We start from the raw sequence: 12,698 nt of genomic DNA on the forward strand, positions 1-12,698 counted from the left end.
TTTCTCTTACTTATGGTTTTGCTAGATCAATCCTGTTACAACTTTATCATAACATCTAGACCTACAACTTTATCATAACAATCTAGAGAGGCGCTACTGAAAACAGTAGGTTGAGTTTCCTTGTCTAACTTTGCAGACCCTTTTAATTAAGATGCTAATGTGATTTTGAACAAACACAGAAGCGCATCTTGTTGGTAGTGTGAAAATCGTGCTAATAGCTGTAGAAACTCCATGCAGTTAATGATTCTTGTTGATCTTGGTGAAGCAGTAGTAGCAGCACAGACCTTAGTGTAGGAAACAGTCTTTCTTAGCATCATTTTTATCAGCTAATCATTTTAAATTGCCACCAAGCAAGTGATGTGACAGCAAGACTGTGAGCTGTTCTTGCAGTACCACCATTATTACAAAGCTGGGAAAAAATGTGGAAAGAAAAGTGTGCTGGAAATAGATTTGAAAACTTCTGACATTCATTTGCATTTCTGAAGGCTCTCTCAACATGGGTGGTTTCTATCCAGGGTAGAACACACGGTACTCCTAATATATTTTTTTCTCTTTTTAAATGAAATTGTGAAGCTTTGACAGCCTTTAAACTTTTGTTTCAACCTCCTAAATTTCCCCCAGTGTGAGGCCAAGGCAGTCTGTGCTGCAGAGCCCTGGACAAGAGTCTCTGCCAGCACCTGAACCAGTGGAAAAGCCACTGGCCCTGCCTGCTGGCCCCCCTTCCTCCCATAGCCTCTCACTGCTTTCGTAAGTCTGCTTGTATGAATGCACTGCGATTATAAAACCATTGTTCTGTGCCACAAAACCAGGTACCCAAAGTTACAATCGTTATAAAAAAATGCCCAATGCAGTTTCTGCTTATTCCAAACTCCCCTTCGCCCTGAGGGAATCTGACTACCAGGCTAGTCAGCCCCTCCCAGCAGACTCAGCAAGCCTTTATGGTACTTCTGTTGTATCACTATTGAAAATAGTTCATGTTTGATTGTAAATTACTGTTATTTGCAACGTCCAGTTCCACAGTTCCCACTGCACAGAGATCAAGCACCCAATTTTTCTTTGTATCCATCAGTGTAAATCAAGATTAACTCCAGTGAAGTCAGCCTAACCACAAGTGTAAACCTAGGAGGAATGAAAGGAAGATCAGTCTACAATCTACTTGGGATTTTTATTTGTAAATAGCAAAATTAATGCTGCTGTTCTGCAGACACTGAGTGACCTGCAAAGTACTAGCTCATGCATTACTAATGTATCTCCATTTAAATGCAGATTTTTGCTCCTAACAGAACTTCAGGGAAATATCTCTTACAGATAAACTGTAATAGGATACCAAATGGTGATTCAATATTTCACTTTAGCTTGTGTTTCAGCTTATTGATCTTAATTTTCTATCATTTTGATGCAGCATTTGCCTAGGGGGAAGAGGATTACATTCACTATAATACAGCTTTTAATTAATAATTAATTATTTTAATATTCCCCACATTCATGCCAGCAGTGGCAATCTGCTTGTATTCCTTTCCTTGTTTCTATTTTCAGTGGTGGAAGCCAGCAAGATGTGGCTTTACATATATCGGAAGTAATTGAGACACAGTTGAGAAAAGGCAGCATAGCATAAGTATTACAGCATTTATGTAGGACATGCTTAACACGATAGTCTTTGGTCCTTAGCCATACTGTTACTGTGGTAACAGTAATGAGACCCTGACATGATTTGGTTTTGCCATATATGACAAATTTAGGATGAAGTTTTCTCTGAACAGGTTTAGGATGAAGTTTTTCTCTGCCTCCCTCAAGCACTACTTAAGTGCAGCTTCTAAGACACATATGAAACCTTGATTGATATATTTTTTTAGCTAGATAAGTTCTCTTCTTTGGACTGAACTTTAAGTGTCCTAAATAGTACAATGGAACATAGAAATTATGTTTAGAAGTCTACTAGATCATGAATACATTCATTAAGAGACCTTACCTGATATTGAGAGTATTTTTGCAGCACTTGACATGATGACCTCCAATCTAGTTATAACTAGGCCACACTATTTCTCAGTTTCCAGGCTGAAAGCTAGCAGCACAAGGATTACAAGCGAGGCTTATATACCAGCCACTCAAAAATAACTGATTTTTCAGTACCAGCCCCTCAAAAATAACTCCCTACTGTGGTAGAAGGATAAATAGGATGAGATTTTAAAATAAATTTTTAGGTTTGGGGTTTTTGATTATTTCTGTAACTTAATTATCTATAGGGTGTGTTCTGTTAACATTTCCAAATGTTCTTCTTGCATCCATAAGATTAATGAATTTTCAGAATTTTACCTCTGAAATTAATATTTTTCATATAGCGTCCTTGGATTTGTATACTTTTTTTAAATTATCAGAGTAAAAGCAATAAAATAGTGGAAATTTTCAGTCTTGTGTTTACTGAGATCTCTTCTGTCATGTTTCTGTCATGTAATTTGGTCAGCAAAACAGATGTCTAAGAAGTAATGATCTTTATGATTATGCTCCTTTGGGAAGCTCACCTACATGCCCTCAGTTTTCTCTTAAATTATGTCCAATATTCTCAAACCCTGGCGGACTGAAACACCATCTAAACAAAACAAAAACTGCTAGAGAAACATTCCTCCGCTACCCCATCAAAGTCAGTCCTCTCCATGCCCATGTTTAGGTGTGAATAAGTGGTATGTTGCAATCCATCAGACAGAAATTTGTTACTGGTAAGAACATAAGGCACACCATAAAAAAACTGTCTCATGGTAGATTTTGTTGGGGGAGGGAGTTTGGAGGGGTGGGATGGGGGGTAGGTGGAATACTGGTGGGGTTTTTTTCTCCCCCTCCAAAAAAAAGGCAGGAACAGCGTTTGCTTTTAATATTGGGATTCCTTGCTGACTTGGTAAATGGAGAGTAATGAAAAAATGGTATAGCTACAGTGGAGGAGCTGGGTATTTTTCTCATCAACAATCCATTATCAGTAAACTCAGTTTGATTGGAACTGAAGTGCTAAACAAAACTTCTAATGCTGGGGGGTATTTCAGTTCATCACTTATGGGTTTATCCAAATCAAGTCTTTAAAGAGACTACTACTGGTCAAAAAGAAAGCTTTCAATGATCCAAAATAAGACTTCTTTTAATTAGAAACTTATAGAATTTCCAGGGGTTTTGAGATTTGGATTTTTTTAATCGTAGTGTGGAATTCTTTATTAAAATTGGATTTGGTACCAAATTTTAGCAAAACTATACATACTAAATAGTAGAAAATAAAAAGGTGGTTTTCTTTGGAATCTGTATCTTGAAAAGTAGTCTCAATGATGAAAATAGGTGTTGTAATAGGTTGGGTTTTTTTCCCCAAGACATAAGTCCTTGGTAGGACTTAACAAATAAAACTGAAATTCATTTTAAAAAAAGGGAATGGATCAGGTGTGAACTGATAAAACTTACCAGTTCTTTGACCTTGTAAACTTCCATCAGAATGCATGACACAGCAGGAAGTTTGCCTAGCAGCAGTAGGTTTGCACACATCCTCTTATTTCCTTTACCGGCTCAAACCTGGGTTTTTACATTAATTACTGTTCATTTATTGAATGGAAAACATACATTTTTAATTATGTTAGTTGAAATGTTGGCTAGTTGTGAAACCAAGTGCTTGGAATTGGTCCATTTGAGCCACGTGAATCAGCAGTACTGTTTAACAGTTTTTGCATTTGTTTTTCATTTCACTTTTCACACTATGCTCCTTGCCCAGCAGAAAACCTGATAAAGATAAAAGGCTCCATCTAGTGGGCTAGAATTTTCTATTGAAAGGGGGGAAAAAGGCTCTCATTTTCACTTGATTTTATGCACTAAGAAATACGGCTTTAGATTTTGTTTCATTAAGCTGCCATGTTGTTGTTAATTCTTGCCTTCTGCAGAGCCATTATTTTATATGCAAAGCTGTGAAACATTAAGTATTATTCTGAGTCTTGAGCAAGAAGCAATAAATGATACTAAATGAGTAGCTTTATACAGCAGTTCATCAAAAAAGTTCTTCCTCACCACTCCTTTCAAGTTTCAATATATAGTAACCAAAAGAAGGTAATTTGTATGTCAGCAAATCTTTTAAAGTATTTAAGCTTCTTTCCTACTTAAAACTGACTGGAAACACTCATAGTTTGACCACAGCACTTAACACAGTATTTTGGGAGTATTTTTACTCAGGGAACTCTATCCATGCTGTACCTCAGCATTAAATGACTTGTTTACCTGCAAATGGTGATATCTGTGTTTTCTGGCGAGACACAGCCCCTGTGGCCTCTGCTGTGTCTTCCAAAGACAAACACCAAAACTCATCCATCCTGGCATTTGTCTAGGAGCCTGCCTGGTACTGTTGCATGTCCAAAAGTATCCTGACAGAATCTTGTACCTTTATTTTAGGTACACAATTGATATAGTAGAGTAGTACTGGGTTTTGTTTTTTTTTTCTTTTCTCTTTGCTGGATTTCTGCACTGCGTTGCAGTTATGCTCCCAGCTCCTGAACTTGAAATGTCAGGACTCTTCCTTTTACATTACTAAAACTTGGGTGTTACTCTCATTCCAACAAATTCAGCTAGCAGCTGAAACCTCCTCTTCAGTTCACTTCAAGCTACTAACAAGCGTAGGAGCAGGAATAAGTAGCAGCAAGCACAGATTTGGCAGAAGAGACACTGAGCTACATGTCCTGGCTTTTGTCTGAACATCCTTCCTTTTAAAGCAGTAGAGCCTGGCAAGATCAGTTCCTCCTGTGCAGCTTCCAGCAAGGGGCAGACAGTACATGCATTGCAGTAATGCACTACACCCAAATTTACTATAGCCAAGGTTCATATCCAACACTGGAAAATGTGTCTCCTGTGCAAACCACAAAACAGAGCTTATTAAGTTGTTTTGCACTCCTTTCGGTACCACAGGGAGATCTTCCTTTGCATTAGGTCACTTAATAGCAAACCCAGAGGATTTTTACTTTGGTAGCAATGCAAGATTTGGTTGTTCTGATAGGTCACACAGACTTGCTGATCTTTCAAAACAATCCTCCCCAGCTGCAGCCGTCATTGTATCCTCCATGGAAATGTTTTTCTGAGCTGCCAGTGGGAAAGAGCTGTCATTTGGCTTGTTTTACAAGCTAAAGCAAAGGATAGTATTAGAATTCTTACTCTGAACCTTTCTATGAGCAAGGACTACCACAGAACTGAGTAGTTCTAGAGTACCTTTGAGGAAGCTGATATGTTCGCAACATGCAAATGATGCTATCTCAAAAAGGGAAGACATGAAAGGCAGAACTTAAACTGTATGGTTTGCTATTTATTAGAGTAATGCCACTTGGTTTCTAATGTGCACAAACACCTACCTCACATGCAATAGAAGAAAAGACACAAGTCCCTTAATTCAAAGTTGTTAAATAATTTATTTATCACTTTTAACTGCTGGCCTCTGTTCTAGAACTGTTCCTGTTTTAAAAGATTATAGCCTTGTTACTGAGCTAAAGCAAATCCCAAGTTTGGAACTACAGTAAGATTCTCTTTGTTTTACTTTAAACACCTTTTCTAGTACTAGTACTTGAACTGATTCTAATGAAATACAAATTTCCAGATGTGAAACTCTGAGGATTATCCAACACACTGCTATTGTAATAACTTGGCATAAACTCAAACTGTTAATTTGGGGATTAATTTATTGCCTCTTCAGGTCATTGAAAAATCTCATACAAGCCTTCTAAATAGGTAATGTTTATCCCGGTTAAATTTATTCAGCTACTTCTTTGTTCTTTGTGGGAGCAGTGGTCTTTTAAATCAAATGCACTGATGGCCTTTAATTGTTGTAGAGAACCACTCAGTCTCTTCCTTACTTTCCACAGCTAACCAGGTGCTGAAGTTTGGAACACTCGTCAGTACTTCCAACACCTATGACAACTCCGGGATTGTGACCATCGAGACGGACAAACCTTTGCTGTGGACAATGGCTATCAAGAGATAAGATCAGCTACAGCTGCCTTTTCTGATCTGACAAGACTCAAATTACTACAAAATTTCACTGAGTTAAGACAGTGAAGCTACTGCAAGATATAAGCAGGCACTGATTGTATTGAATGAAAAACAACTCTGAAATAAAAGTCACTTGAGATTGAATCAAAATTACTTGCTGTAATAGAGTACTTCATTCTGGTAAATCACACTACTTAATCAGAAGATGCATGAGCAGCCACTCAGTACAACCACAAACTGAAATGAATGTAAAGAAACTGCTGCTGCTTATCTGGTTAGTTCAAGCTACTTTTACAAAGTATTTTATTCCAATACTAAACTATTTTTCCTGTCCGGCCAAAAGGAAATACAGTATCCAGTTGCACATAGTATAACTGTATGACAAGGTGATAGCACCAAGATTAAGTAAACTCATTTTTCTGTCCTGGTTTGTATCATATGTAGGGGCTGGTGAAGATTTCTCAAGAATAATAATCATTTCTACTTAGGAAGCAAGTTAGTGTACTGAAGAACCTTCAGTTTGGCTGTAATACCAGTATCAGATGTCCCAGTATCAAGTGCTTTTAAAGTCAGTAACAGAAGTAACATTGTACCTTCCGCAAATACCAAATGCTTACAGTAAGATTTTTGAAGTGAAGTAAATGTCTTAATCTCAATCTGAGGAGGAAGAGCATTGCAGTTTTTGCAGGCTTAGTTCATAAAATCAAAATATGCAATAATTTAAAATAATGGAAACTTCCAGGTCAACATGCAGGGGCCAATATAATTCTGTGTACAGAACAGGATCCAATATGGGTATATATCCTGTCCAACAGCGTGAGCAAGTTGTGGATTTGCTGAAGGACTGCTTAGTGTCTCTGACAACTAAACTATCCTCAAATGGTGTACCTCAGTAATCAATTATGTTGGGTTTTTTAATTATGCCATCAGAATAAGGACTGGCAATGCAATTTCTTTGTTTGACATGAGGTTTTTTTCCTGTCAAGAACATACTATAACCTAGCATGACTTCCAAATGCAGAAAGGAATTAGTGATAATTATGGTGATTCCAGAAATGGGTGACAGGAATTCCCATGCACTTTTACACCACTTGAAAGAATACGGAAAGGCTGTTTTGTTGCAGTCTGCTTTTGTTAGAAGAATGCTGTTCCAAAGCTTAATTTACTGCTTTGTAAACAGCTCCTGAAGAGAGGTCATAACAGCTGTCCCCCATGGACGCTTTCAGTATTTGACTTGGGAAAACCTTAGGCAACCTCATCAGAATGCAATACCGACCCAGCTTCAAACAGGACATTGGACTAGAGATCTTCCAAGCTTCCTTCCCACCTGAATGATTCTACTATGGTTAAAAGAAGTAACAAAACAAGTAAAGCACACAACTACTATTACTGGGAAAAAAAAGCAAGCCTGTAGAGAGGTATGATCGCATACACTTTAAAAAAGTAATAAGATGACAAGAATGTTTGAAAATGCAAACTGAGCTTGTTTAATATCAAACAAATTAAAGCTGTGAAATCACTGTAGCAGGTGTCACAACAGTCTTCTTCATGATGAATATTCAGCCACCTCTGTTGAGAGAACAAAGTAATCAGTTTCAACTAATGAAGTGTGATCAAGTTATCCCACCTAAAGTCTTACTTATCCTCCCACCACTGCCTTGTTAGGACAACCATTACAGCTTATCTCCCATTTTCAAACACTCCTCGCCTCGATGACCACTCTTACAGGTATAAGGAAGTCATATATCTTGGACACAGAATGGTCTTTAACCTCTCTTCCAGTGCTGGAGAGGGGATCACATTAGCTCTGGAGAATATAGTACTGTTAGTATGTCAGTACTTCAGTCAACCTGAAGTTCAAATTCTTCATGATGTAATATTCATTCCAAAAGGGATTTTACAGGATGCAGTTACACATAAAACAATGTTTCAAACATATCTAGCACTAAGTAAATGAAACAAGATCAGCCTTGTTCTGTGCCCTGTCATCCTACAGCATACCCACTCAGTTTTCTTTATCCATCCATCATTTACTTTGTATACCGAGACTATAAACTGGAAACAGTAAGAGCATTAGGATACAAATAAGGTAAATGTTCTGTGGTCAAACATACACTAAGGAACTGGAGATCAAAATATCTGACGTTCAGTTTTGAAGCAGAATACTCAGAAAAAACCTTGAGAACTATGCATCTAATACTTTGCAGCATGCTGAATTAACATAAAGTTCATTAACATTGTTCATAAAGTCCTTTGAATCAAGTAATACTTGTAATATTACACCAACATGTGAAATGCACAGACACTAAAACAACATGAGTCCCACAGGGCTCACTAATGTCCTCAGTTTAAAACTGAATAGGTAAAAATTTAGTGAAACTGAAGGCCATATTCACTTACACAATTATATTGTTGATGGGGATATGGATCAATTTGACAAAGAAACCAATAAATCCCATTATCGCAAAGCCTATTGCTGTTGCCATGGCAATCTTCTGGAACTCTGTAAAAAACCAAAAAAAAAATTTGTTAGGATGTCTCATGTATGGCATACATATGTGTGCACTGCAGAGACCAAAGGAGAGATCTCTCTTTACAGAACCATGTTAATACCAGAAACACTTCAAAATCTGCACAGATGCTGAGAAACAAATCCACTTTTTCAAAAGACAGATGAGATTTTTCAGAGAGAAGATGCACATTTCTACAAAGAATAGCCAATCACAATCTTTTTTAAATAAGCAGAATCAAAAATACCCACAATGACAATTCATAGAACATTTATCCCATTATGTTTCCTTTACATCCTTACAAGCCCTGAAAGTAATCTCCAATACAGCATCAAAAATAGAAAATCTGTATTTATGTCTGTCACAGGCAGACAGCACCGTAAGACCCCACAAAAATCGAATACTTGGCATATTTTCAATTACTTTAGGACAGCAATGAAGTTGACGAAGGTGATTAACAGCCCCTCAGAAACCTGCCAATCTGACAAGGAATGAAGCTCCTTATGGATCTCAAGAGCAAACTTAAGCCGCAGACCTGTTCACTCTGAGCATGTGAATGAAGCACTGTAACTTTCAGAGGACCAGTTACATTCTGGTTTTACTTATAGCTTCTCTCTGGGGCCTCTCTAGTCCAAAACCTCCTCTTCCATACTCCCAGCAACAAAATTGTTCCTGTCCCAACCAGGCAATGACTGACAACTGTGGAGCACTGAATTCCAGCTACTTAACCTCTCCTAAAGTGAATTTGAGTACCATTCACACACCTACGTATGTGTGTTTATTATAGCCAGAAGCTTAAACACATTGACATTTAGACAACTAAAGTTCAAGTTTAAATCTCATACTGGCAGCTAAGAAACATCCACAGCAAACAAATCAACATAAGTGACATGTGGAAAGACACGTGCTAAGATACAAGACAAAATAAGGAGTGTGTTCTGGTTTATTGTGTGCTTTACCTTTCCTGTCAGGCTTGGTGCATCTCTTAACAAGTCGTATGGAATCTTTTACAAACTGACGGCTGGGTTCCACAAATTGCATTACCTGATCCATGATTGCCTGCAAAGACATACACGTTTAGCATTGATGGTTCCACACATATACTGAAAACAAGAATTTTTTTAATTACGTTAGTAGCAGTTACCTAGAAAATTTGTTAAAGGCTTAAGATAACCTTAATTGTTACATTCCAACCTAAGACACTTCCACTTTGCAGGAAATGAAGACACTGTTTCAGTAAATAAACATGAGGGCCTATTTCTGACTACAAAAGAAGAAAATATGGGAAATTGTGCCCTTCAGCCCAGAAAAGGAAAACAGCCCCATCACATTCGGGCGTTCAGCTCACGTCCTAGGCCGTGTTTCTGAGAACACCAAAGGCGTCTAAATAGACAAAAGTCGCCGGTTTGAGGAGACCCCCACGCTGTGGCCGAGCCTTATCCTCACAGCAGGCGTGTGCCGGCATTGCCACCGCACGCAGAACACCCACCGGAAGGATTTGCTCCCGCCAATCCATACGGACCCCCTGGCAGGAGGCTCCCGGTGTGATGCCGGCCCCTCTCCTGTCCCCAGCGACCCCCTTCCCCCTCGCTCCGGCCGAGGTCCCCCTGCCTGCCGCAGTCCGGGCAATCCCCCATGGCAATCCCCCATTCCAATCCCTCATCCTTGGCCCCGGCCCCATCCCAATCCCCGCTGCCCAAGCCCCATCCCTGATTCCCGTCTCCCAGGGCCGTGGAACACCCGGGGATACCCGGTCCCCCGAGCCGCCCTCACCGCCGGCCGAGGGACACGTCGCACTGAGCTGCGGAGCGTGTGACGCCACCACGGCGAGCAGGGCGGGTTTTGGGTGGAAATTGAAGGGTTTTGAGGGCGGGGTTTCACTTGGAGTTTCTTTTTCCCTTCCGGTTTCCGGGCTCTGTCGCTCCTCCCGCCTCGCCGGCGGGGCGGGCACAGCCGTGAGGGCCGATCTGCTCCCGCAGCGCCTCTGCGGCTGGTGGCAGCGCGTTTGCTTCCCGTGCCCTTGGAGCCTTGGGATCCCGCGGCGTCCCAGCGGGAGGCAAAGGCAAGAAGGTGCCGCTGTTCTCCCAGACGAACAGGGACAAGGATGAGAGGAGCAGTCTCAAGCTGTGCCGCGGGAGGTTTAGGTTGGACATTAGGAGGAATTTCCTGATAGAAAGGGTGGTTAGATATCGGAACGGGCTGCCCAGGGCACTGGTGGAGTCGCTGTCCCTGGAGGTGTTTAAGGAAAGACTGACGTGGCCCTCAGTGCCGGGGGACAGTTGTCAAGGTGGTGTTAGGGCACAGGCTGGGCTCGATGATCTCAGAGGTCTTTTCCAACCTAATTGATTCTCTGGATATGCCTGTAACAAATGCTCTTCGGTGAAAAGATGTCCAAAAAAAACCACACACCCCAAAAAAAAAAAAAAAAAAAAAAAACCAAAACACAACAAACCAACCAACCAAAAAACCCCAGTGTAAAACTTGGTTTTCAGGAATGCTGGAGCCATTGTGAACTAAGGAAGTTCATCACCTTTGAAGACAAAGGATTTTGCTTGTGTAGAGAAGTGTGCAGTGCTCAAAGGTGGGAAGGCTCCGTACATTTCAGCACCAGGGGGGTAGCATAGGACACTTCCTTGCATGAGGGGGAAAAGAGCTTGTCACTGCCTAAAGGGAGCAGCTTCCCTGCTGCTTCATCTAGTAACAGATAAAGGAAGAACAAAGACAAAATGGATTTAGTGTTTTTATCCTTACTTTGCTTTTGATGTTATTGATTTTTCTCTAGAGCTCTGTTCCTGGTTGACTCCACCTTTGAGTTTATATTAAGTCTCCAAAGCTTATTAATTATTCATCAGACTGTGGGGCCTCTGCAGCCAGTTCAGCAAATGCTTTGCTGATCTCAACTCCCTGTTGCATCTAAGTGTGCACAAAATATTTTCTGGGCTTAAATTTTTGCTGACAGCCTTCATTACAGGTAAAGTGCCATCACATCGCAGTAGGGAATTGTTGGTCATTCCATGGATTTTTTTGGCAGCCACCTTCTTTGTCTCTGGCCACAGGGCAGGTCCTTCAGTATTACTGACCTGCTTCAGAGATGAGCTCTCTAATTGGCAATGGAAAGTTATTGACTTGAGGTCCTCTACAGGTTTTCTCCACAAGTCTGCCTTTGGATTCGATTTTGTTTTGAATGAAAATTCCTGCAGCACTGTTTCTTAGATGGGGCCTTATTCTGCTGGACCTCTTCCATTGGCACACCAGCACAGAAATATTAGAGTGTCAGTGAGGCCTCCCACAGCAGGTATGTGTATAACTTGGCTCTTGTTTTTGATGCCAGTCTGCAGTCTGCCAGGATGGAAGGAAGAGGAGAGGAAGATCCCTAAGGAAAGCAGCAAAGGGTCTGGTAGCCAACAGTGGACAGTGTATGATGGGGCAGAGTAAATTGCTGAACCTTTGAATGAGATTCCATATGCAGAGGCATTTTGGTGGGCTTTGTCTCATTTGGGTTTTTTCCCTTCGGTATCACAGCCAGAGACTTTATCAACAGAGGAAACTCACATTTCCAGCTATGCTGCATGAGGAGCCTTGCAGTGAACTATCTACACAGTGGACGTAAGCAAAAGGCACTGACTGGGAAAAAATTTAGCCTGAAAAAAGAAGATGTGTATGAAACCATTAATGACACAGATTTCTGGTTGGATTAGATTTTTATTTTAGAAAGCATTTGCTGAAGTAAAGCTTAGTTCCCCCACAATTCTCTATTTTAAGTTGTATTTCACGGGGAGAAATGTTCTAGAGAAACATAGCATATCTTGCATGTCTTAACCATGTGACTTTGGCATAAGTTTGTACTATGGGTTCTCTGAGGCGGGGTAGAAGGTATTCATTGTCCTGTCTCAGCTTCCTTCATTCTGCCATTATAAGAGTGAAGAGAATCTTGTCTTTGCCTGCCAGCTTGCAAGTTTGGACTTCAGCAGCTTAGGAGAGGCAGAGTCCTGATTTGTGCACAGAAAGCATTTGCTGTTCTCCTCACAGGATTTTCCAGTATTTATGGGGTTTTTAGTGTCCTTGAACTAATAATACATGGTTACTTAGATTCAGTCCTCATGTTAGGAACAACAAACTAACAACAAACAGAAACAATATGTCCGTGTTCTATATATATTTACAAAGAGCCATCTGCACTTACAGAAGATAGGAAAAGGT

The 12,698-nt window shown here is 40.3% G+C and overlaps 2 protein-coding genes across 5 annotated transcripts in view; one reads left to right on the forward strand and one right to left on the reverse strand.

Annotated features, from left to right (window-relative positions):
- Positions 1-6,138, forward strand: part of TPK1 (thiamin pyrophosphokinase 1) — a 301,560-nt gene extending 295,422 nt beyond the window's left edge. For all 4 annotated transcript variants that reach the window (XM_038130027.1, XM_038130028.1, XM_038130030.1 and 1 more), the window contains one exon: positions 5,862-6,138. In XM_038130027.1, the coding sequence (XP_037985955.1) occupies positions 5,862-5,980 (119 nt within the window). In that variant the 3' untranslated portion in view covers positions 5,981-6,138. The remainder of the gene's footprint in view (positions 1-5,861) is intronic.
- Positions 6,139-7,451: 1,313 nt separating this feature from the next.
- Positions 7,452-10,424, reverse strand: SEC61G (SEC61 translocon subunit gamma). The gene is made up of 4 exons (XM_038130031.1): positions 10,272-10,424; positions 9,458-9,557; positions 8,389-8,491; positions 7,452-7,557 (listed from the first exon to the last, which is right to left on the reverse strand). Exons 2-4 carry the CDS (start codon positions 9,549-9,551, stop codon positions 7,548-7,550), a joined length of 207 nt encoding a protein of 68 aa, XP_037985959.1. The 5' UTR covers positions 9,552-9,557; positions 10,272-10,424; the 3' UTR covers positions 7,452-7,547.
- Positions 10,425-12,698: the final 2,274 nt, after the last annotated feature.

Source organism: Motacilla alba, chromosome 2 (assembly GCF_015832195.1).
Source record: "Motacilla alba alba isolate MOTALB_02 chromosome 2, Motacilla_alba_V1.0_pri, whole genome shotgun sequence".
NCBI lineage: Eukaryota > Metazoa > Chordata > Aves > Passeriformes > Motacillidae > Motacilla > Motacilla alba.

What these genes read in the sequence shown, in the direction of transcription:
- SEC61G (XM_038130031.1), bottom strand. Translation starts at nt 9,551, where the DNA reads ATGGATCAGGTAATGCAATTTGTGGAACCCAGCCGTCAGTTTGTAAAA. An exon ending in CACCAAGCCTGACAGGAAAG is followed by an intron (nt 8,492 to 9,457) that starts GTAAAGCACACA and finishes GGTTTTTTACAG; the next exon opens with AGTTCCAGAAGATTGCCATG.